The sequence below is a fragment of the Heptranchias perlo genome, chromosome 43, assembly GCF_035084215.1.
Source record: "Heptranchias perlo isolate sHepPer1 chromosome 43, sHepPer1.hap1, whole genome shotgun sequence".
NCBI classification, from domain to species: domain Eukaryota; kingdom Metazoa; phylum Chordata; class Chondrichthyes; order Hexanchiformes; family Hexanchidae; genus Heptranchias; species Heptranchias perlo.
In genome coordinates, this window is record NC_090367.1 from 2918866 (window position 1) to 2944479 (window position 25614).

A 25614-nucleotide genomic window follows, 5' to 3' on the forward strand; every position below is an offset into this window, starting at 1 on the left:
GGTATGGTGGCTGCAACAGGCCGGCTGGTTGAGTTGACTGATTGGCTAGCAACGCATTGACTAGTTGGCTACTCCAGGTCTCTGTAATCTGTCCTGCTGGTTCTCTGGCTCCTCTCCTCCTTGAGTTCATAAACTTGGACTGTTTTCTTTTAATCTAAAAATTGCTGCTGTTATACTTTTCTTAAGACATAAATATGTGCAGACCACTTCATAAAGTGCTGCAGAATCTACATTTTCTTGCTGCAGAAGCAGGTTTCGAGGGTGTGGCAAAATTTTAGCAACCCTGACTACAATACTCTGATATACCAATGGTGGGCAGTCAATGGCAACTCCAAATATAAACTTACAGGGTTCTGTTCAGCTGACAGCAGTGATCTGCTGCAATGGACTTTAAATGCACCGAGCCAGTTCAGTGCAGCATCGTGCTTACTTTGCAACATAAAATTGCATCATGACACGAGCACACACGACACAGAGGGATTGCTCAGCAACAGACGGCAACGCAACACCTCTTGGCGATTCAGACTTTTTAAAAAGTATTGAAGAATCCTCTGTACAGTCCTTTGCCCCTGCTGGGGGCAACGTGGAAAATGGAGACCCAGTGCTGTCTGCAGGAGAAACCCCAGAGAGCAGAAATACAGGATAGCATATAAGTAAGCTCGGTTTGGCGTTGCTTTCCCAACACTCGCGGCAAGTATAAAATTTAGACTACAAAAGATGATTACGTCAGAGCAGAGCTAACCCAGCAACTAAAGTTGCACTTTTGAATTAAAGCAAATTGCTCCTGGATACAAAATTTACTTCCTGCCCCTCTGAACAGATTCCTGTCTGCTCATTATCTTTTTGCCCTCCTTTTAAATCACATTCCTACCTTGGAGAAACTATGTTAACTTCAGAGATTTATATCTACAACAGTAAGAATTTGCAAATCGATGTGGGTGCCCCCCCCCCCCCACAACCACGAGACCTTCTATTTCATCATTGCCCTGATCTGGAATTGCTGATGTCTCCAGAGATATCCTGAATCAGCAAAGAATGAGGATTTGATTTTTAAAAAGGACAGAGCAGGTCCTAATAAAGGACCTGGATAAGAGAACAATCTGGATGGGCTGAATCGTCTTTTCCTGTATCTTACATTTTGGTGGTACAATGTCATTTTTACCTGACAATTGAAAACAGTAAAATGACTGAAAATAAATATATTCAAACTGCAGAACTATTATATTCTGCGGCTCAATAAATGTTCCCAAAGTCATTTCTAAAATGTGTAACAGATAGATATTTTGGGGGTTGAAAAGAAAAGCTGCAAATTCAAGAAATCTGAAATAAATAACAAAAAGATGCTAGAAATTGAACAGTGCTCCACCTAACCCAGGGATGGCCTGCCGACACTCACTGGGAGCAATTTTGACTTTGTGCGATAGTGTAAAACAGGTGGTAGCGAATCGGCAGCCCGTTTTACATCTCTCCCCATTTTTATTTCCACAATGGAAATCAGGAGAGATGTAAAACAGGCTGCTGACTTGCTATCACCCCTTTTACACTCTCACACAAAGTCAAGATCTACCCCACAGTTTCTCTGTTATTACTGCCTGATGTGTGTACACAAAGAACAAAACAACAATGGAGGTACTTACGTGAAGTTGATACCATCTGTTTATCTGTCGACAAGTTTGAATTTGCTGTTAAAAAAAATCATTAAACCAATCTGGTTACATAGTTTGGCTGTCAAGTTTTGAGTTGGTAAAATGTTTATGGGCTATCCTGGTTTCCAATGAACCAGAGAACTCATCAATAAATGCCCATCACAGACAGAATTGGTCATTACTTTATTGATTGGTTTCCATGATTTCTCTGAACCACGTAACTAGAAGCAGCATTTTGTCTCCCCTATTGCAGGTGCTGAATTCCTTACTGGGGTCCAGTTACTCAGGTGCTGTCCACCCTCTAGTATCTCTCCCAAGTGGTCATTCTTTGTATGTCAGCCTAGACAGTGAATGTCAGCAGGCTAATTAATCGTGAAGGGCAACACAGCCGAGTCTGATGCAGTCCTTCCCTGACATCCACAGACGCACACTTTGCAACAAGATCACTGTATAGCAATCAGGGACACTGAGGCCAATTGCAACTGCTGCCCTGGCTGAGGTCAGTTAACTTTGACAGAGATCAAACCCGGGACCTTTCTGTATCACAGTGGGCAATGTGCTTACCAGCGGAGTCATCAGGAGAAGCACAAGTAATTTTTAATGCACAGTTTATGGACAAATTCCTAGATCTTTACTTCACGGCAAGAGGACGCCTTAAGCCACCACATGGTTTTATTCATAGAAACAATCAGCATAATAAAAAAAAGTCAACAACTTTATTGGCAAGAAATTGGTTGAATCTCAATCAGGTGCATAACTTTTTCGCTAATGCCCTTCAACTTGCCCTGTATCCCTGCAGTAAAAAGACTGTTGAACACATAAAATATGGGTAAATGTATTTGCTTCAGCCCTAGTATACACCTTTGTTATACCCATATTTATGGTTATCTCTCTCTGCTCCCAAACCCAAGACATTCATGGAATACTTGTGACTTATTATGTAAGCACAAAATACCTTACAGTACATATGAAATGGCAAAGATAAGTACAGATGAGACCATTCAGCCCATCTAGCTCATCCTTCCACAGAAACCTCGAGATCCCCCCAACTCCCATCATAGCATCTGTCTCTTCAAAGACTCTCGCCTTCACTGTCCTACCCAGGGACCATTCCAGCTATTGAGCACTCCGTGCTTCCTGACTTCAGTTGCAAACTTGCCTTTCTCCAGTTTGTCCCTATGTCCTCTTCTCCTACAGATGTGGTACAATTTTTTCTGTTCCACTATGTATCTTATATATCTTGATAAGACATCCTCTTGTTCAAAGAAATTTCAGCACAGCAGGCTATTTCAGCCCATCAGACCTCTGCTGTTGCTAGGTTGACACTGGAGCTCTCTAATCTCATTGCTCCGTTCTTTCTCCATGCCCTTTAATATTTTTCTTCTTTAAGTGCTTATCCAATTCCCACATGCATGTTGTGATTGACTCGGCTTCAATAACCCTTGTGGTAATGGATTCCAGATTCTAATAACCTTTGGTGTTAAAAAAAAAATTCTTCTAACTCCTCCTTTATTCTTCTAGAAATTCATCAACCAGTGGAAATATTCTTTCATTATTTACCCACTCAAACCCTTTCATAATTTTGAACTCTTCTATTATCTCTTCTTAGAATCACAGAAAATTTATGGCAAAGAAGGAGGCCACTGGGCCCATCGTGTCCGCACCGGCCGAAAATGAGCCACCCAGCCTAATCCCACTTTCCAGCACTTGGTCCGTAGCCCTGTAGGTCACGGCACTTCCTGTGCACATCCAGGTACTTTTTAAATTAGTTGAGGGTTTCTGCCTCTACCACCCTTTCAGGCAGTGAGTTCCAGACCCCCACCACCCTCTGGGTGAAAAAATGTTTCCTCAGCTCCCCTTTAATCCTTCTACCAATCACTTTAAATCTATGTCCACTGGTTATTGACCTCCCCGCTAAGGGAAATAGGTCCTCCCTATCCACTCTATCTAGGCCCCTCTTAAACCTCTCTGCTCCAGCAAATACAACTCATTATTCAAGTCTCTTATCATAACTACATTCTCTCATTTGTCTCCTTTCAATGCTGAAAAGTCTTGTTTATGGAACCTTTCCTCGTAATTCAGTCCTCTGACATCAGAGGTCAATCTCATGGCCCTTCTCTCAAATTGGCCTTTCTCTCAAATGATGCTGCAAAATATTATCCATAAACAGTTTAAAAACATACATAAATATGTAATAAATCCTCTTTTATTTCAGTGTGTTTTCCCACTCTCTTTCTTTAGATTGGCCCTCCCCAAGCACACACCTATTTGGTCATGTCAGCAGACAAGCAGCCCGCTTCGTGGTCGCTGCTACTGCTGATCTATAACTGGCCACTGGGCAGCGTGCAAAAGTAGCCTGGGACGTAAATGGGAGAACCCAAATTTCCACTTGGGGCAGGAGAGTGCTTTTTTTTTGTGGAATTGGAAAATCAGCTGCTTTTTGTCCACTTGGGAGTCTTACACGTTGCGACTGTTTTTCTAGTGAGACATTCCAATTGAAGCTTGGGACAATTAAGAAGGGCAATGGGGTGATTTCACTACCGATTTTCCCTTCCTCCATGTGAGAAGGTGCATCATTACCATTTACCTCCCATCAAGGAACAGCCAAGATTGGAAAATCCGTGTGTGGGGGCTTGGAGCTGGCATGCTGAGCCGCCATGACACCCAGTCTGATTTTTTTTTGATGCAATGCTTCGTGCAAGTGGTGACTTGTTTAATTTACCGTTTTAACTGTGACTGAATACTTCACTTTCACACCATGCTTCAGTTCTGAAAAGACACATGGCACACAGAGTTACATAGAATTTGCAGCACAGAAACAGGCCATTCGGCCCAACTGGTCTATGCCGGCGTTTATGCTCCACACGAGCCCCCTCTTCATCTAACCCTATTGGCATAACATATTATTTCTCCCTCATGTACTTACCTAGCTTCCCCTTAAATGGATCTATGCTATTCGCCTCAACTACTCCACATTCTCACCACTCTCTGGGTAAAGAAGTTTCTCCGGAATTCCCTATTTAATTTATTAGTGACTATCTTATATTTATGACCTGGGCTTACCCCACAAGTGGAAACATAGGCACAAGCGGGATTCAAGATTTTTACCGTGAGCAGGCTCAGTACCTTGACCGAGAAATAGGCTGCAGCAAACCAAGTTCCCACCGACAGCTATTAAAAGTTTAATTTTAGCTGCATTACTCACCTGCTGCTGATTTAGCTCCCTCCCTCACTACCTGAGCAGTTTTAGCTGCTGGTAAAATTCTTGTGCAATCTGCTGTTTTCATCCCTTTAAAGAGAAGGTCAAAGGCTAACAGAGCTAATTTGGATGAAGATGCATGCTGCAACAGGTAACGATGAAACTGTATATTCTTCAGTGTCACAGGACTAGTTACACATAGAATAGCAAATGAGCAGATTACAAGCCAGTTACACAATGAAGCCATTCAAGTGATATCCTAAACCACAAGCGTCTAGGTAAAGTTATTCACGAGATGAAAGCTTGCTAGACTCTGCTCTCAGCATGGATTCTCGCTCAGCACGAGCGCAGATTGAAGAATCAGGCACTGAGGTCTGCCCACCTAATTCACAACACTCATCATTTTTTGGCCATTAAAACCTATGGCTGAAAAATCAGGATGCCACAAATCAGGCATTCGGAGATCTGCGGCAGAATGCGCCTCAACTGAGCAATACCAGAAGCAAAGGCTCGTAATTTTGGGCTTACAATGCCATCTCAACCATAAGGTTTGTGTGAGAATTTTTTGTTGGGAAACCTAGGTAAAGGGCCAGGTTCTGCACTGCAGGCCACCAGCAAGATTGTAAGTAGTAAAAAAGACAAGGTAAATCAAAAAGTCTTGGTTAGCTGACGCCAAGTTTGGGTTTTCAAACCCAGAACACTGTGGGTGAGGAGTTCCACCGTTTTGAGGTTCTGGGAGAGAATGAGTTTGACTAGGAGACAGTGCCAATGATTCTCGATTTCAAAAGAGAGAATACAAGGGAAATGGAACATTACCTTAATGTATAACACAGGTCAAGGCATTTAACATTGACATTAAACGTAGTGAAAATGCAATGCAAAGTGCAACACTAGGTGGAGCCTTGTGAAATCTCAAAGCCCTGAGCATGCTGCCTGAATTCCTGACACGCACTCCCAATAGGCAAAGCTCTGTACCTTGTAGTGCAAAACCTCAAAGTTACCTCTATTGTAATTATTCATCAGTAAACCTTCCTGGAATACACTTTCAATCAAATAACAAAGCAAGGTGTATTAGTTTCTCTGCTTTTATTTTAAAGTTATGCAGGACTCGTTCTCTTCTCTTCCCTTCCACTCCTGAGGGTCTCTCTTTCTCTTCTGTCCCCAACTGTTGCCCCAAGAGCATGTCTCTCCTTCCCCCCCCTCCCCTGTCTTTAATAGGGTCTCTCCCCTTCTCCCTTGGCCCCTCTGTTCAAGACAGCCTCGTTCCCTCTTCTTCCACCTCCCCCTCACAGCAGTGATTGGCTACCTCTCTTTCCTTGGTCCACAATACTGCTGAAGTAAATAAATCAGGAGTTTATTCATCAGGGACGGGCTCCTGCAGATGCTCATGGCACTTTTTCTCTTCCCCGAATCGTTCATGTGTTGCTGGTAGCAACGTTTAGTTATAACTATAGACAGGTGGTCTCTTGGATATGTTTCATAAACTGGGAGGTTTCGAATACAAAGGACGGTTGGCGTTCCAATTAAACAGCACAGTGAGCAACAAAACTAGGCAGCCAGCCAAAAGAGAACACCAGAGATTTATACAGCGGATGTTGCAGTCGCACATTTTCTCACGTCTTATTTACAAAGCGTGTTAAAGACATCCCAGGAAGAAGACCATTAATTTGCCAAATTCAACTCCTTGATCCCAAATTAGATTCCTGCAAAATCAGATGGGGTCACAGAAAGCAGTCCTTTCAGGAGCCTAGATCTGGCAGCATCATGAATGTTGTGTAATGTGCTGCTTAAAATCAGGGATAAAACTAGCAATACTGTTTGTCCAACTGTTTGTTCCCAAGAAATTCTGTGATGATCCTAGTAGGGAGGATGTTCAAAGTGGGTCCAAAGTCACACCAACTGGGTTCAGGAGACAATTAGTTGTCTTTCTGGAGAGGGAAGGGATTGAGGGACATGCATGGGTGGGGTTGGTAGGGTTGATCTTTTAAAAAAAGGGCAAGCTCATGAGACTCAATCATTTCCTGTTCCTAAAAATTCTCTTTCTTAAAATCTGTACTGATGTGAATTTACATTCATTAAGTTGGTACCAATACACTGCAATCTGAAGTGGAATTTGGGTTTATAAATGGGCGCATTACCAATCACAGCTGTGCTGCCTGGTGGAACCGGCAAGTGGAAGTGAGACAATTTCCGACGCAGCCTATTATAATGCTTCTCCTAACAGCCATCTCAACACCCGCACTGGCAGAAACCTTGAGACAAGTCAACAATCAATAGCGTGTTGGGATGGGACCTTAAAATGGAGACAGAAGTTCCCCAATGTCCTGGTAGGTAACGGCATCACCCAGTGTTGTAGGAAGACATAAATCCAGAAGATGCAACACTTGATTCCTAATCTACACTCTTTTGGTTGATCCCTGCTGTGGCAACTCCCTACCTAGCAGCACTGTGGGAGAACCTTCACCACATGGACTGCAGCGGTTCAAGAAAGCGGCTCACCACCACCTTCTCAAGGGCAATTAGGAATGGGCAATAAATACTGGCCTCGCCAGCGACGCCCAAATCCCATGAATGGATTAAAAAAAACAGTACGACACTACAACTTGTGTGAGGACAGGACCAGGCTCGGACATGATGCCTCCCACAATCAAATAGCCTGCCAATATTCACTGCTCACACATGAAGAATAACCACCTGGGTAAGGTATCAGAGGGGACCCAATGCCCATGAAAGCGAAGTGTAACAAGGAGTCAACTCCTCCAGGAGCAAATTGGTGGAAAAAGGAGGGGGAAATAGCTCTCTGGGTATAGAATTATTTGTAATAAACATGAATCCTCTACCCATATAATGGGGCTAATATAATGCACTCATATCATCCGTAGCACTGCTGTGTTTCGGGTTCCAGTACCCCATATTATTGGCTACTCAAAGGCTGATGTGCACTGCAAATGAACAACATAGCTGGAAGAGCTTTCGGCACCCAAAGCCTGCCATAAGGACTGTCTGCGAGGCTCATTAAGGCCCCAAAAGTGCAAAGTGCACCAGAACGGTGCTTCAGATGCTGCAGGGGAAGTTCCTCCCTATATCTTGGATTCTTGGTCTCATGGGGGTGGATGCTGTTGCCAGCAGCTGCTTTGTTTGATTGCAGCTATTGTGTTCCTTTGGTGTTCTCCTTTTCCCTTCTTAATTATATTTATCTGTTTGGCTGCTTTGTAACAATTCCACTTACAGACAGCCTCTTAAAGCTGCAGCCCTATCTGCTTCTGCACCTTTCTAAGCTTTCTGAAATTTTGATGCTGTTCCCCTTCAAGGTGCTGCTGCCCGATAATATACCCCATGCCTACCGCGTTCCCCAGAATGCTCTGTGCCAGGAACACTGAATATTTATTTGAATTAGCTGACCCTGCACTCTGGTCCGAGGGCAACTTCGTGCCCCACAGGCGTGAATAGCGCCCGGACTGCATTATCAGACCGACGGTGCCAAGCAGCCTTTGCCGACGAAAACAAAGCAGGACTGTACAGATTAGGCTTGGAAATAAACACTTAATTGCTACCATTCGTTCAGAGGTATCTAATGTTCCTCAGATACTGTCAGCTCCTTCCATCTGTGCGCATGCAGAGGATTACTTTACAAAGGCAGCAGACCATTAAACCTCCAGAGTTTTACCATCCTGCTCTTTTTTAATGGCTTGTCTTATTCTACACATATGGTTGAATCAGCCCATTCTTTTATAGGTCATGACACACAGGTTTCAAATTGCTGAAACTTGTGTTGGAATCTGAAGCAATTGTAGGAGCCTTCAGCCTCGATTCGTTTGCATGACAGATCATCAATACTGTCTCAATGTTTGGAGGTTCAAAGTGGTTCCTCTTTTTATGTCTTCCCAAACGGGGCAATAATAGAGGTGGGGTGACTACCCATCTGGTTTAAGACAAGACATTCACATTTCAGGGTGGCCGCCAAATAAATTTGATCATTTAAAAAAAACAACAGAAAAGGTCAGATTTTGCACTTAATGAAATAATGTGCGTGAGTGTGAGCAGCACAGTTTCAATTTGATGGATGTGCCAGCAGGCCCACATCACACCTGCTTACAGTAGTTTAGTGCTACGCCCCATCCAGTTTTATACCGGACAAACACCTGTGACCCTAATGGATAGCAACAGCATTTTAAATTTGTAACATTATGGGAGACAGAGGCATCCTTGTGTGACACTATGATATTCCACAAACTATAGTGTACCCACGCTCCTGCACACGGCTACTTTCTGATCTCAGCCATGTCATCTGGGCTGGTACCAACAGAGTCAGTCCACGGGTCTCTCGTGCATCCTTTTGTTACCAGCTAAAAAGTGTAACTGACTACAAATTAGTAAAAAGTTAAAATCCAGCTGTGAAACAAATGGTAAAGTTTGTAAGTCATAGAAATGTCCAAAGTAGCCAAGAATATTTCAAATTTAAGTTGCAAAATTGGGTATCAATTATTCCCATCAATCTCTGCAAACAGGCATCAATAAGGCCTGTTACGCAGACAACAGACCATCTCCTGCAGTTCTCTGTGGGGCAATTAGAAAGCCATTAACACAGCACCGAATGTCTGTCAGCCAGCTGCCCTGCGGAGAAAGTAGTAATCATCTTGTGGGCTGTCAATCAGCGGGCTGTTCTGGTAGGTTCTAACTAACCGGCCACAACAATACCCGAGCAATCACTGCAGATGCAACGAGGCCACTGTCCCCTTTCTTTCTCTCTCTCTCTCTCTTTCATTAAGCCAGTCCCACTCCCTTTCTTCCTAGCAGATGTAAGAATCTATATAGTATAAAGAGTATACTGCCTGACCTGAGGATGCCACTGAACAAAGAAATAAAGGGCATGTTTGTTTCAGGTCCTGGAAATAGTACTGCATTCAACTTGGCTGCTTTCACATTGATCTAGTGCTCCCAACGTGAAGGCTGTGGCGGCACCAAAGTAAATTTACTGGATTGGCTGGCCAGTGTAAACACTAAGTGATAAAATGTGTCTTCCCTACCACTGATTTTAGCAAACCTGGTGAATTTACTTTAGTGTTGCCAGCGTGCTTCAGGAGCTGGGGCATTACATTTCAGTATAAAGCCAGCTTCTGATTTCAAAATGTTTGGAGCTCTGGTATCTAGAGTGGAGCCCTCTGTAGTATTTGGTAATCTGTTGCTGCCTTAATAAACTGCTTTCGTCTTACACCACCTTCAAGCCATCCAAACCTAGTAATATGAAGGGGATCCAGGGAGCCACGCCAAGAGTCAGGCAGTGAACCCAAGCCCAAGTTACAAAAGCAACACTGGAAAAAGCCTGGTGTGCAGATTCTACGATTGTGAAGAAAATGATAGAAATTAAAACCTTGGTTATTTATCCATTAACCTCAGAGAATGAGGTGTTTATATCTACTTAATATATTAAAAAGGCACATGCAATGCACGTGGATATGGCATGCCAGACATTACACTCCAGATGTCATATTTTGTTAGAGATGCAAAACAATCTTAAAACGCTGGGTGCTTTCTAAGCTGCAACCTGAAACTGACCAGCACATTCCAACTTGCTGAGCTCCTTGACAGCAATTAAATTGTGTGTGGAGCATAAACACCGGCATGGACCAGTTGGGCCTGTTTCTGTGCTGTACATTCTATGCAATTGACCTGATCCTTTGTTTAACAAGAATTAGAATTGATGGCCTTCAAGGGACACAGCTCTAGCACAGCAGAATGCATTGTGCATTACATAGAATAACACCTGTAAATATAAGAACATGAATCATCCAACTTTCCACAAGTAACCAACATCATTCTTTATTCTTTTTGGTAGGAGACTTCAGAAACTGCAGAGTGGAAGTGTGGGGTTGCGAAGTGGTCGGCACAGCGCCACATGACAGTTAGATTCATGTCTGCCCTCAATCCTGCACAAACTGAATTACTCAGTTCCAGCTGCACCACAATGGGGAGAGTCTCTGAAGAGACCTGACAGGAAGAGAGGAAATATGGGATTGGGTGTCAAACCTGAGCTACTTTCACAACTCCTAGCAGACAGCTTCAGAGCAGTGTAGCAATAGCTACTACTTTAAGAAACTAATCGTGACCAAGGCAATTGGTCACAGTGACTGAATAAGCCAAGTTACATTTTTATTACATGGAACTCTGGGATTTTGTAGGATTACATTCTACAATTTCTTCCATTTTTTCATGACCACAACAAACTGCTGACCTGATCTCCTGTTAACTCAGGAGGTGGAGGTGTCTATGTAGTGGAATAAGGTACAGAATGTCACATGGTAAATGTGGATGAGGAAGGCCATTTCAACCAAACTAGTGCATCCACTCAGAGGGCTGCTGGCACCATGGAACCACACTCTACCAAGGGTGAACTGCTTCAGCAGAGAAGCAATGGAAAAAATTGAGAGAGAAATAAACTATTGTTCAGCAAATCATATGAATGTAACAGCATGTGATAGCACAATATTGATTCTGTTGCATGTACAAGGATTTAATTCATCTTTTTTCTATTGAAATCCCTTTTTTCATCTCCAGTTTCAAAAGTACTCTCATTTTAGGGTGGTGACAAACATTGCAGAGCTCAATATAAATTAATCCTCTGCTCCACCAAAATATATCAATTCACTAATGCTTAGGTGTGGATTACTGGTAATAAAAAGATTAGTTTATGCTGGTGGCAAAGTAGAGAGTTTAGCCATGTTATTATACGAGAATGTGGATCATTTATAAAATCAACAAAAGAATGAATGATCCCTTTGAGAAATAAAATCTCTGCAAGTTTTTCAAAACTGGTGAGTGCGTTCTGAGGAAGATTTCACAAAAGCAAGATAGGATTTACGTAACTTAGATCATTTGTTGTGATCACTAAAGCTAGCAAACATTAGCATCCTAAACTAAATCGGAACAGCTAACTCATCCTTACAGAGGGAGGCTCTTTCATAGAAATCCACCAGTTAAGCTCCCCTGTGGCCGAGTGAAGAAAGACAATACCTGGTGTACAAATGAGGGCTGATTCCTGCTGAATGAGCTGATCTCAGTTGGGCAGCAGTCGAGGTGCTACAATTGGACTCTTTGCCGTTGAACCAGTCATTTTAGAAACCACAATAGGATGGCTTTCAAGCTTTATTGGTGCTTTGTGAAACTCTTCAACTCTTCAGTGTGACCAGAGGATCTTCCCAAGGTACGTTTAATCTGTGTTGGCCTAGGTATTGTCCCTGATTGTTGCAGACGCCTGGGATGAACTTGTTTATGTATGAACTTGAGCTATCATTGCAAATTTCCCAATGGACCTCACATGAAGCCACATTCACTTGTAAGGAGCTTTGAGAATACAATATTTTGCCCCAGTTGACCACCCTTTTTGACCCCATTTCACACTCGGAGCAACTAACTCCAACGGTATTTAAAATTCAGACCCCTCATTTGAAAACAATGTCCTTAGCGTCCTATGATTTTCTCAGGATCTCAGAAGGGAGTAAATAATCCTAACAAAATTTAAAATTCCTTGGAAAATGCTGAAAAGCATCTAAAATGCAGTGATTATATGCAGTGCAGAACCAGAGGACACAAATACAAAACATACTAGTCCCAAGGGAAACTAAAGATTAGAACATTCTTTTTTTGCAGCAAAAGATTTTAATCCTGTCAATTTTCTCAAATCAAAAAAGAGCTGAATAAATACCTGATTAGAAATGGGATTGAAGATTGTAGGCATAAAAACAGAAAATACTGGAAATACTCAGCAAGTATCTTTCGATTAGGTACTTTACAACCTTCTGGACTCTGCAATGATTTCAATAACTTCAGATCATAACCACTGCTCTCATTTTTTTGGACAGCAGGTGCTGGTAATGGTTCTGATGTTGCCATTTTCAGCTCCTCTGGACCCATCTTTTGTTTCTTTACTTGTCCCATTACCACATTCCTTACCTCGCACCATCATCCCTTTTGTCATTTAATCACTCTTGCTCTCCACCCTACCAGAGACCTTCCCTTCTGTTCTTTGCTCCCCTCCTCTTCCTCCCCGCCCCCCTTTTCCCTGGCTCTGTACTTGCTTAAAAACTGTTTAATCTTCAACTTCTTCCAGTTCTGACGAAAGGGCATGACCTGAAACGTTAACTCTGTTTCTTTCTCCATAGGTGCTGCCTGACTTGCTCAGTATTTCCAGCATTTTCTGTTTTTATTTCAGATTTTCAGTATCCGCAATCTTTTGCTTTTGAAGATTATAGAGATAGGTACAGGCAGGAATGGTCGGATATTCTAGGGGCACAGTTGACCTGGGGCTACTGAAATGTCATCTGTGGAAAACAACTGGCCATGGTTGATTAGTGAAGCAGTAAGTTAGCAGCATATGTAGCATTGCTTTGAGACCTATTTGATTAATACCTGCATAAAAATAGCATATGCGGATTTAGTATGAGCACATCAGCATTCATCCATGGCCTTTTCCATTCAGGAGTTCTATCCTGATATAAGTCAAAACAGTGACAAGCTGCCTACCTTACAAAGCCACTGTATGCTGTATCTGTGCTGTTGACCTTTGTAGTTTGACTGCTTGTATAAGACCTGTCTCACTGAATCTAAGGCTGAGCCAAAGGTCCCAAGTCTGCTTGTGGCTGAAATGCCAACATGCAAAATGAGTAAATCTACTGTTATTTGCTATTCATTCCTATAACCCATGTCCAAAATGTATTCAAATTAAGCACTAATTCTTCTTGTACAGATATGCAGCGATGCTTTATAAGTTTGGCATCAGTGCATATTGTACTTTTTTATCTCCTCACTGGCTGGAACCATTTACCACCCTCCAACCTCCAGTCACTGGGTAATCTTAACACAAACACTGCGCCAGGTCCCAGTTCCCATAGAAATGATGTTTGCAGTCTTGCACGACACACAGACTAACTCAGTCTAGGCAGGTGTACCAATATAGAATTGCTTCTCTATGTTGGTAAGCACAAAAAGGAAACTAAAGCACCAGCATGCAAGCAGTCAATGGGACCAATAATGTAATGGCAGACACTTGCTGTACGGCAGGCACCAGTGACCTGTGTGAGTGGGAACAGAAACAAGGCCTTTAAATTGGCTGATGGACTCAACACAACCCAGTACAGCGAGCCAGTGGAAAGGGCACAGGGAGCTTGTACCCGAACTATGCGCAGGGTTCATCAGGGCTGACAAAAATATTTAAATTAAGTCCTCCTAGCAGTGCTCTAGTTGCACAGCACCCGTTTGGAATGGGCACTGGGGAATGCAGGATTAAAAATTTTCACTGGCTGGCCTTCCCCTTCCTTCTGTTGTTTCTCTCTTCCCCCGCCCCCAACCCATTCCCGCTCCTTATTTTTCTTGTTCAACTCTACAAAGGGGTTTTCAATTTCAGTTCTGAAGAAGGTTCTACACCCGAAATGTTAGCCTTTCGTTTCTTTTTTCAGATGCTGACTGACCTGCTGTGTATCTCCAGCAATATTTGCTTTTGTATCAGGAGCTCGATGGTGGTTAAGCTATCCTCTACAACTCTGCGACTGTAATAAGACACAGATGTTTTTCTTCATAAATCTACAATGTACTAGACTTTGTAGTGATGAGACGCTGTGGGCACTGCAAAGTATCTTGTGGTTTTGCAGCGGGTACAGTGCGGCTGTGTTTCCACTTGTATATTCCTCTCATTACTTTTCTTGATTTTTTTTTTAAGTAGACAAAACATACGATTATTGTCTCGTGTCATGTTATACGTAGATTAGGCAGAAAACTGCAGAGCACGCTTCAGTTTTAATCTTACATACAGACTGTCAAAGAAATGTTTCACAATAAACAAAATGACTGTTCCTCATAAGAACACACACACTAAACCCCCTCAGTAAGGTCAGGTTTTATTAAAGATGCTTATTTCTCAAGGATATGTAGTGACGTTTACACGGAAAACTCGGACGTCAAAGCAGGCGCCGCTAAAACTAAGACAAATTTGGCACTGAGGAGCCTCAGGCCATAAACCAGTTAACTTTAGCCGGCCATGTGATCAGCCACAAGATATCTGTGGCACTTGATGAACAAATAAGTGAATCCCCACCCCCAGTGGCCCATCGAGTTGCTCAGTGAGTAGCTGACTCATACAGACCAGGAAGGTCCCAGGTTTGATCCCCATCTATGTCGACTTAGTGGTAGGGGCATTACCATTGTCTGAGCACCCCTAGGGTAAGGTGGGAAAATGAAACAGGGTTCCTGCACCGGATTGTTATCTGGTGAGCCTTGCTGGAGGGAAGAGGAGAAGAAATTGGAGAAATAGCAGTGCATTCCAGCAGATGTTAGTGAGATAATTGTTCATGGCATCCCACGAGTAAAATGTTGGGCAGAGTGCTGATTCAGACTCCCACAGAGCTCAGAGTCCTCTTCTGGTTGCATACACAGAAATTTAATTTAAACAAATTAATTTCTTTTTAAATGGTGATAGCAGGGAATGTTCAAATCAACATCAATACCTACTTTGCCCTCATGAACTGGAAGTAGAGAGAGACAATAAAAGAAATCCAGCTAACAAGTGAGTGGCACACAACAAAATATTCACAGCACTTGACACAGAAGCTATTTCTCCCCCTCCTCCTCACTTGATTTTAACTCAAGTGCGGGGTGAGAGGGAAAGCCCCATGGACTCCTCGGCATGAGGCCCGGGTAATTTTAGCTCCCAGGATCTCATTTAAATAGTTCTGCTTTGTTTCCGGCACAACACTGGGGTTCCTACATTTGGCCTTGGTGTCCTGGGCTAAGGAGGCGAATAATTAGCTGGGAGACCTACTTCTAATCACTTTCCAGTGAACCCCACTGGATAGTGTGCATGTAGAGATAGTTGAGTGAAGATGGGATTAGGCCTAACTGCAATGACCCGCCATGGTCAAAGAGCACCTGACACAGCTTAGTTTCACTAAAGGAGGATTGTCACTTGGCAATATACTAGCGAGGAAATGACACCCGTAGAACCGCACCTCCGTAAGAATCAACGTTTTCAGGAAAGAAAACTAGCAAAAAGACCCCCCTGAAACAGAAAAAAGGAAATGCTGAATTTAATCCTACCTCTAATTTTTAAAAGAGAGAAGATCTCCTCTTTAATTTAGGCCTCCATTAAGCTGTAGATTTTTCCTTTCCTGCCTTGCAACAATTAGTTTGACCTATCAGTATTTTCTGCCTACCTGCTAAGGCCTTGATACGCGAGCGTTCGAAGAGTCGAGCGGAGCTGTTCTCATTGTCCCACTCCTCCTCATTGGCATCCCAGCGGTTGTTTATGTCATTATACTGCTGCTGAATCTCAATGCTGTCATAGTCTGTGGCTGTTGACATTGTGCTGCTCATTCTTTAGGACAACTTGTGCTCATCGATCACAACTGCAAAACAAAAGATTTGTTTAGTCACTAAAGTGCATGATCACTGGTACAGAGTCAGAACATTCATCTAATAAGCTGCTTCGATTGCTCAAATTGTTACTGGAGTCAGTAGCTGAGGCATATGGAGCAGGTGGGTCCCGGGTTTGACCCCTGATCTGTGCTGAGGTCTCTGCCCCTGCTCACTATCCAGTGATTCTTGCTGGAAACAGCACATGCAAGGGTAAGATCGGTTATACTTGTTATGCCCTCCACAGTTAAACAGCCTCATTGACTAGGTTCATGCATGAAGAGTGGCCACTTGGGTGAGGTACTGGAGGGCAAACATGGACCCCAGCAAAAGTCAATGCGGTAGAAATCCGTCTTGTGCAGTATTGTATCAGCCGCCCGTTATACTCCCCGTCCAATATCAAGCGGGGCGTATAATGGGCAGCCAATGCGATACCCCACGTTTAACACTCCCCACCCCAGATGAATATCTATCCTAGTTTCTTGGGGAGAAAAGGAGAGAACATTCTTTCAAAGAAAAATGACCTATCCAAGCAGTTATGGCACAGGCAAACTTCAGCACTTGCACATGTACACAGCAAACTGTGGTTTGTATGCTGCCTTATCACAATTGTACGAGTAGGATGAGATGTGGGTGTTAAAGAGGAGCCATATAAGAGTGTACATCTCTCATACAAATGGTGCGCATCTCTGTCCTGTACAATTGCTACACTTTACACAGCAATTCAAATCTGGGGATTGGGTGGGGCAGTGGGTCAGTAATACAATGTTCTTTCGGGCCTGGGCCTGAATCTAACCCAGGCTGATGGGACAAGGTTCCTCTCGCTCTCTCTTTCTCTGCTGCCTCTAAATGAAACGAGTTTGGAGCAGTTTCAATCCAATATCAAAAACAGATTAGAAGTCAACACTAATGTCTTTCTCACTCGGAAAAGATTTTAGATTGAATTAGGGAAAGGAAATATCCTAAATTAGGATTAACACACATTATGAACAGAAGGTTTAGTCTGCATCTAGCCTGTGCAACATTTAAACTGGGACACCTCAACAAGCACAAAAGAAAATTAAAAAGTCACAATGCAACTAGAATCCTGTGTTTTTCCATTCTATCCCCTGTGTGGCTCTTCAACACAGTTTAGAGCAAATGGAAGCAGCTACACGTGAGATAACCTTGGAGCTCTGGTCCTTCATAGCATAATTTGAAAACTTGCTATTAGAAACACAGCAAAATAAAAGGCTGAATTAATTGCGTGAACAGCTTCTCACATTTAAACTCCTTAGTGGCTGTTCGACAGAACTCAAAGTCACGAAACATTATCTGGAAAGTATCAGTTTTGCTTTTGCAAAGTCATTTATCATTTTGATGTTGTTGACAGGTCTGCTGTGAATTTCTGGAATTTTCTGTTTTTATTTTGGATTTCCAGAGTTTGTATTCTTTTTTATCTCTGATTTATCATTTTGCTGCTAAACTGGGTGTTACACAGTCCTCTGTGAACCACACAGAGCTGGATCAGGCAAAATATAATTTAATAGGGATGACGATCAGTTATCAGAATTAGGGCCTGGTTATGGTGGTTCGTAGTTTGACTCAAGTACATGTTAGTAGGCCACTGAGATTTAGATCTGATAATTATTAATCCATAGCCACTGGCCACCCACCATGAATAGCTTCTTCTATATGTTAAGAGGGAACCTCACGCTAAACCATCTTTCAAAAATCAAATGGTTACAGAAGATGATTAACTTTAGCATCCTTTTGTTTATTCAGTTACTTTTGATTAAAGGTACTTGTTTAAACAATGACTGCTCCAGACATCATCAGAGATAAGCTGCTTATTTTACTGCTGTCCTGCCGTGTTAGCGACGCCAGCTCCCAACATGTGGGACCTGTAGCCGGCAGCAACACCAAAGTAAACTTGCCTGATTTGCAAAAGCTGGTGGCTGGAAAGACCCAGTAAAAAGTGCGCTTTGGCGACCACAGGCCTTAGTGGTTCCTCAGTAACATCACCTGTCGACACAGAGTCAGCTTTTACATACATGCTGATGACACCCAACTCTACCCCTGCACCACATTCTCGACCACCTCTGTGTTGCACATCGCATGTCTAACATCAAGTAATACATTAGTCATAATTTCCTTTAACCGAATATCGGGAAGATCAGAGTTATTGTTTTTGGCTCTGCTCTCTTACTACATACTCCATTCCTCACTCCACCTACTCATTCAAGCTGAACCAGACCATACATAACCTTTGTATCCTGTTCGGTCCAAAGGTGAGTTTCAAACTCCTCGCATTAGCCATCAATAGGACTGTTTATTTCCACCTGCACAATGTTGCCCACCTCAGTCCCTCCACCACTGAAATCCTATCCATGTTTTTGTTGCATTTAGATTCCATTATTCCTTGCTGCCCTCCTATCTTCCACCCTTCATAAACTCCCAACATGTGTAAAACTCAGCTGCCTGTATCCTGTCCTGCTCACCCATCACCCCTGACCTCTGTGATCTTCCAATAGGTTAAACTGAAAATCATCTTCAAATCTCTCCATGGCCTAGTCCTACTCTACTTCTTCCTCTTCCAGCCTTAAACCCCTTCTCACATACTTCAGTAACCTCTTCCAGCCTTAAACCCCTTCCCACATACTTCAGTCCTCTGACTCTGGCCTTTTGTGTATCCACCTGTTCCTTCACCCCATTATCAGTAGTAGAGCTTCCTGCTGCCTAGGCCTTGCTCTCTGGAACTCTAACCCTAAACCTTTCCACTTCTCTATTCTCCTTTAAAACCTCTCTGAACCAATCTTTTTGACTGTGCACTCTGGCACCCCTTCTACTCTCTCACTCCATGTTTTGGCATTTGTTCCCTATCTATCTCAATTTGTGAAGCACCTTGAGACATAATCTATGTATGAAGTGCTATATAACTTCAAGTCCTTCTGCTGGTAGCAATCTTTTACCACTTGGGCATTAGTGCTAACACCAGAAATCTGACCAATCCCAATTTACCTTCTGAACTAGTTGAAGTAACAGCCGGCAAAGATTAAGACAGCTGCAGAGAGCTCACTCCCAAGGCTGCCATCTCTTTGGGATGCACAAAGAAAGCTTGCTTCATGGGCAAATCGCTGGCCAAACCTGTAGATCAGAGCTTAGAAATTAGAGCCTGGACTTTCAGGAGTGAAGTTAGGAAACACTTCTACATGCAAAAGGGTGGTAGAAGTTTGGAACTCTCTGTTGATGCTAGCTCAATTGTTAATTTTAAATCTGAGATTGATAGATTTTTGTTAACCAAAGGTATTAAGGAATATGAGGATAAGACGGGTATATGGAGTTAGGTCACAGATCAGCTAGATCTCACTGAATGGCGGAACAGACTCGAGGAGCTAAATGGCCTACTCCTGTTCCTATGTTCCTAGATGTAATCCTGGTATGAAAAAAGGCTCCTTTTGACTGAGCGGGCATTAATCAGGTGGCAGAGTGCAAGGCAGGGGGATCACTATGCCCCCGACTGCAGATGTGATCAGGAAGAAGTTTAACAACTTGCATGAAAGTACAAAGATAAGCCAACACTAATTCATAAATGAATCGCCAAAGGACAAGTGTGGATTGTACGGCCATATACGGCATGTAGCCTGAAGTGTAAGTGTCTTGTTGCTATCAAAAGATGATGGTTAAGACTTATGACAGATTAAATGAATGTCCAGAGCTACAAACATGGGCCAAACAACCTGACTTGTGTTGTAAATTTATATTTATAAACAAAGCACATACTGTCCAATAAAGGCAGATGACTCTCTGCAACTGGAGAGACAGCAGACATACGAGCAAGAAATAAGTACATCCACTATCATTCAGATGTCACAGCATTATTGGGCAGAAATGGCACGTCATTCTTGGACTCATCCATGCGGATAAAACAGCAAGATCTGTACTTCCCTTTATCAGCAACATTCATTTGATCTGCGTTGCTTACTTCAAAGGGAAAATTGAGCTTACAAGTGGACTATGGAGAGGTAATTTTACAAACCTGTGCTCTCAATACAGAGCTTCATCCTGCCAGGGTCCACATTCCCAAAATGCACTCCCAGCAGGCGAAGCTTGCAACATAGCCAGCATTACTAACACTACAAGAATCACCTTTAGAACCTGGAAGAACGTTTATTTTTAACTGTTGGAGAGGAGACTGAAGAAGAAGTTTCTATCGTCACAAAGTTAGTCTGGACTCTTGCTGTGTGACATGAAGTGATTTATGCAAGAGCAGTCATTTGAAGTAGTAAATTTAACCCCTTTGTGAACATTACTGTCTTTTATTGGAGCAAAGCTGAGATGAATTTAAAGGACCAGTTTTCCACACCACCATTTCGGATTGAAAATTATGGACAACAAGCCAATGAAATCTCAATATATACTGCTGACAGGCAAGGCTCCTGCCAGAAAAGTGAACTTGGAAAATTGCTCCCTATATGCTGACGGTAAGACAGTGCCTTGTGATTGTTGTATTTTATCTGTTCTTAATATCAATATTTCTGCATTTAATTTATAAACAAACACTGCAGTAATTTCAGCTTGTACCAGATCCTGCATGTAGTTTTTCACTTTCCAATTTGATCGTAGATGCAGCATGAATCTCACAGTTGAGTTAAGGCCTTAGTTAGCCTTTTGAGAGTACAGTATGTAAGATGAAGTTGCCCTGCTCGTGAAAACCAAGGTCTACTCAAGGGAAGCGCTGTGCAACGACTGAAAGAAAAAAGGGTTTTAAATCCCAAACTGTAACATTCATCAACTAACAAGATGGGCATACCAGTCAACCAATCATTCTTGTGCTTTTGAGCACGTCTCTCTGGAAGGAAGGAAGTGTGTGTGTGTGTGTGTGTGTGTGTGTGTGTGTGTGTGTATATACGCGCGCCTCTCTCTCTTTCTCCAGTTTTTATCTGTGTGTCTCTGTGTCAATATATTTCTCAACTGGTCTGATTTAATTTGCATGTTCCGATACAGAGAAAACACCACGGAGAAAGGCAGAAAGGGAATGCAAGACTCCCAACCAAGAAAATTAGCTTTGCTGCTTCTACAGCAACTTATTTGGATCCAAATCCCACACTTTCAACACACTGCTGACTGAGAGGTATGCCTCTCAGTCTCTTTGGGGTTAAAACTGCATTATACAATATTATTAATAAATACATTCATGTGGTCACATGAAACTCCTCTGTCTGCTATTTTAACAAAAGCGTGAACCCACTTTGTGGAAACAGCGACAAAGGTATTTCATGCAAACACATTCGCACATTACTGATGTAATTTCAAGCCCTTTCTGTATATGCATCTCCGTGGCTCTGTCCATGTCTTCATCTTTCTAATGCCTTGGGACATTCGTCCAGCTCCGACACCGAGCTGGCCTGCAGCTAAGTCCTGGAGGGCGGGGAGGTGAGCCTGGGACGGCAGCAGCCCGCAGTATATCTGAAGGGCCAGAAGAAGCACTCCTGCTCCTCTTGGCTCCACAGAAAAGAAAGCCTAAAAAAAGTTAACTTACTCCTTTGTGTAGGCAGACTCTAGTGGTCCCTTTAAGGGCCACTGGTGAGGCAGCTGTAGACCCGGAAAAACTGGCATGTTCCATCCAGTTGATGACGAATTTCAAGCTTAGAACTCTGATTTGCAGTTTCAAGGTAGCCAATGTCTGTTTCAGGCACCCTGGACACTTGGAAATCGCTGGCTTCCAAATTGGCAGCCGGCGCAACTCCAGGGGAGATTGGGCGCGAGAAATCATGACCCGAAATTGATCCCCCCGGTGCAAATTTTGCGCCCAAAAAATGGGAAGCGACAATGACCAATTTCACCCCTATCATGTCCATGGGTTCAGTTGAAACCAGCATCAGCAATTCCTTGGCTTATATCTCAGTACTGTCAAACTGCAGAGCTCCTGTGGTAGCACTATAGACCGATGAACAGAGGGTGAGAAATCAGAGCAAACCAAAGTTTCCGCCATAAATATCAAGACAGTCTAATTTTACTAATCAAACTCCTGGTCCCCATCAGAACAATACTTCCTAAAAAATGCTCGTACTAATTCAAATCACCTGAATAGACAGACAAAGCCTCAATTTAACTGAATGACGGCACCTCCAAAAATGTAGCATTCCCTCAGTGCTGCAATGAGGTGAGACTAGATCATGTGTTCAAGCAACAAGGGTCACAGGTCATTCAACCTTGGAGGGCATTATAGCCAAGACTGATCCTATTCTCACCCGGCATTCGTACACTCGCATTTTCCAACAAGAGTCACTGGATAGCAATTAGAATCGGAAACCCTAGCTGATTTTCCCCCTTCCGAGTTCAGGGACACTGAGGCTAATTGTAGCATGTCTGCTCCGCCCTAATTGAGATCAGCTAAAACAGCACAGACAACCAAATCTGGCACCTCTGGTCTGGATGCCTGAGTACCACAACTCAATCTCCGGAGAGACAAAATAATTTAAAAGAATACATACATATAATTAGATGGTACATAATTAAATAACATTACTTGAATTTGTGCTATTTTGAACAAAGAATTTTTAGCTTTTACATTCTTAGACTGTCAAAGCACTCACAGAACACAGTGAGGTACCAAAGGCAGAACAAAGCTCAATTGCCCACAACAAACTGCACTTGGTATGGCTATTCATTCTCAATCAGCCTACACTCATATGTAACAGTAGCTGGAAGGATGTCGTTTATAATTAAGATGGCTATCCATTGCCTCTCATATTATCCAGATAAAGCCCTTCAAGTCATCATCACTGCTCTACAATCCCACTCGACAAATCAAATGAATCACGAAAAACTACCAACGCAAAGGACATTTGTTTCAAAGTGCAAGTCGAGTTGGAATTGCAGCTTTATCTTATGTAAATCTAGTTTCTTAAATGGTGTGGCTTTACCTATTCCAGGAAAAAGTAAGATTTTAAGAAGTGGCTCAGGACCAGGAGGCGCAAGGTGAAATTGAGACAATTTTTTTTTATTTGTAGCCTCTGTGGTATATTCACAGGGAAACGTGTTAGGTTTTTTAAAAATTCGTTCATGGGACGTGGGCATCGCTGGCAAGGCCAACATTTATTGCCCATCCCTAATTGCCCTTGAGAAGGTGGTGGTGAGTCACCTTCTTGAACCGCCGCAGTCCGTGTGGTGAAGGTTCTCCCACAGTCCTGTTAGGAAGGGAGTTCCAGGATTTTGACCCAGTGACGATGAAGGAACGGCGATATATTTCCAAGTCGAGATGGTGTGTGACTTGGAGGGGAACGTGCAGATGGTGTTGTTCCCATGTGCCTGCTGCCCTTGTCCTTCTAGGTGGTAGAGGTTGCGGGTTTGGGAGGTGCTGTCGAAGAAGCCTTGGCGAGTTGCTGCAGTGCATCCTGTGGATGGTACACACTGCATCCTGTGGATGGTACACACTGCAGCCACGGTGCACCAGTGGTGAAGGGAGTGAATGTTTAGGGTGGTGGATGGGTGCCTATCAAGCGGGCTGCGTTGTCCTGGATGATGTCGAGCTTCTTGAGTGTTGTTGGAGCTGCACTCATCCAGGCAAGTGGAGAGTATTCCATCACACACCTGACATATGCCTTGTAGATGGTGGAAAGGCTTTGGGGAGTCAGGAGATGAGTCACTCGCCACAGAATACCCAGCCTCTGACCTGCTCTTGCAGCCATAGATTTATGTGGCTGGTCAAGTTAAGTTTCTGGTCAATGGTGACCCTCAGGATGTTGTTGGTGGGGGATTTGGCGGTGGTAATGCCATTGAATGTCATGGGGAGGTGGTTAGACTCTCTCTTGTTGGAGATGGTCATTGCCTGGCACTTGTCTGGCGCGAATGTTACTTTCCACTTATCAGCCCGAGCCTGGATATTGTCCACGTCTTGCTCCATGCGGGTACGGACTGCTTCATTATCTAAGGGGTTGCAAATGGAACTGAACACTGTGCAATCATCAGCGAACATCCCCATTTCTGACCTTGTAATGGAGGGAAGGTCATTGATGAAGCAGCTGAAGATGGTTTGGCCTAGGACACTGCCCTGAGGAACTCCTGCAGCAATGTCCGGGGGCTGAGATGATTGTCCTCCAACAACCATCTTCATTTGTCCTAAGTATGACTCCAACCATTGGAGAGTTTTACCCCTGATTTCCACTGACTTCAATTTTACTGGAGCTCCTTGGTGCCACATTCGGTAAAATGCTGCCTTGATGTCAAGGGCAGTCACTCTCACCTCACCTCTGGAATTCAGCTCTTTTGTCCATGATTGGACCAAGGCTGTAATGAGGTCTGGAGCCGAGTGGTCCTGGCGGAACCCAAATTGAGCGTCGGTGAGCAGGTTATTGGTGAGTAAGTGCTGCTTAATAGACAAACTGGTGCAGTGAAACTACTTTCCAAATGTTTAAATCTCAATCAGGTAGAAATTACGATCAGCGCTACCCTGGTAGGAACGCTTGAGACCCATAGCAAATTTCTCTCAACACTATTTAACACACACATTAACCCATTTGAAAGCCCGCAGACCAGAATTTGGTACAAGCACATTGAGGGTAATTCTGATTCTGTGGGATAGTGTAAGACGAGCGATAGCTAATCGGCAGCCCGTTTTACATTTCTTCCATTTTTATTTCCATTGACTTCACCTCAATTATGATCATGACTCTGCGCCCACGATCTGGGATGGGCTCTGCATTTCTAGCTGTGGGCAGACAGGAGTCCCGCTGGTGGAGAGGATTCCAGGAATTTCTGGCCACTTGTCTCTACCACGTTCAATGATGCCAACCTTGCCTATCCATGCAATTAAAAGTACCGTGTCTAGCACACGTCCATCACATTTCAAAATGTCACATCTCAGGCATGACGGGCTCAAATTTAAACTTAAATTGCGGGTGCGTTGGGGGCTGCGAAAATTGCAAAAATGCAGAGCGGGTTCGGAAGCCGGCTCCAACCCGCCGACTTCCGAGTTTCGCACAGACGCATCTGTGTGCGTGCGGGCTTCCCGAATCCGAAGTCCCGCCGGCAATTAAAGCCAGGTGAAACCAGGCGTGAAGGGCCGGATCAGGCAAAAATAAACTAAATAAATTAAATAAAAAACCATTGCACAAGCTTAAAACACAAAATCAACCTATCTTTCCACCCTGTTCCGATGTCTCCCTCTCTGATTTTCCCCTCTATCCCCCCCAATCTTCCCCTCTCCACCCCCCCCCCACCAACCCCGATCTTCCGTTCCAGCGCCGGATGACGTCTCGCTCTCTCTCTTTCTCTCCTCCCCTGCCCCCCACCCCAGCGATGCAGCTTCTGTCGGCAGCCAGCCTGTCAATCAGGGGCCGTCAGGCGCGAAAGCCGGAAAGAACTTTAATCACCATCGATTATATT

At 43.4% G+C, this 25614-nt stretch overlaps 1 protein-coding gene across 3 annotated transcripts in view; it reads right to left on the reverse strand.

Moving 5' to 3' along the window:
- Positions 1-25614, reverse strand: part of LOC137306415 (spectrin beta chain, non-erythrocytic 1-like) — a 235570-nt gene that overhangs the window by 147409 nt on the left and 62547 nt on the right. For all 3 annotated transcript variants that reach the window (XM_067975592.1, XM_067975595.1, XM_067975593.1), the window contains one exon: positions 16047-16238. In XM_067975592.1, the coding sequence (XP_067831693.1) occupies positions 16047-16206 (160 nt within the window). In that variant the 5' untranslated portion in view covers positions 16207-16238. The remainder of the gene's footprint in view (positions 1-16046; positions 16239-25614) is intronic.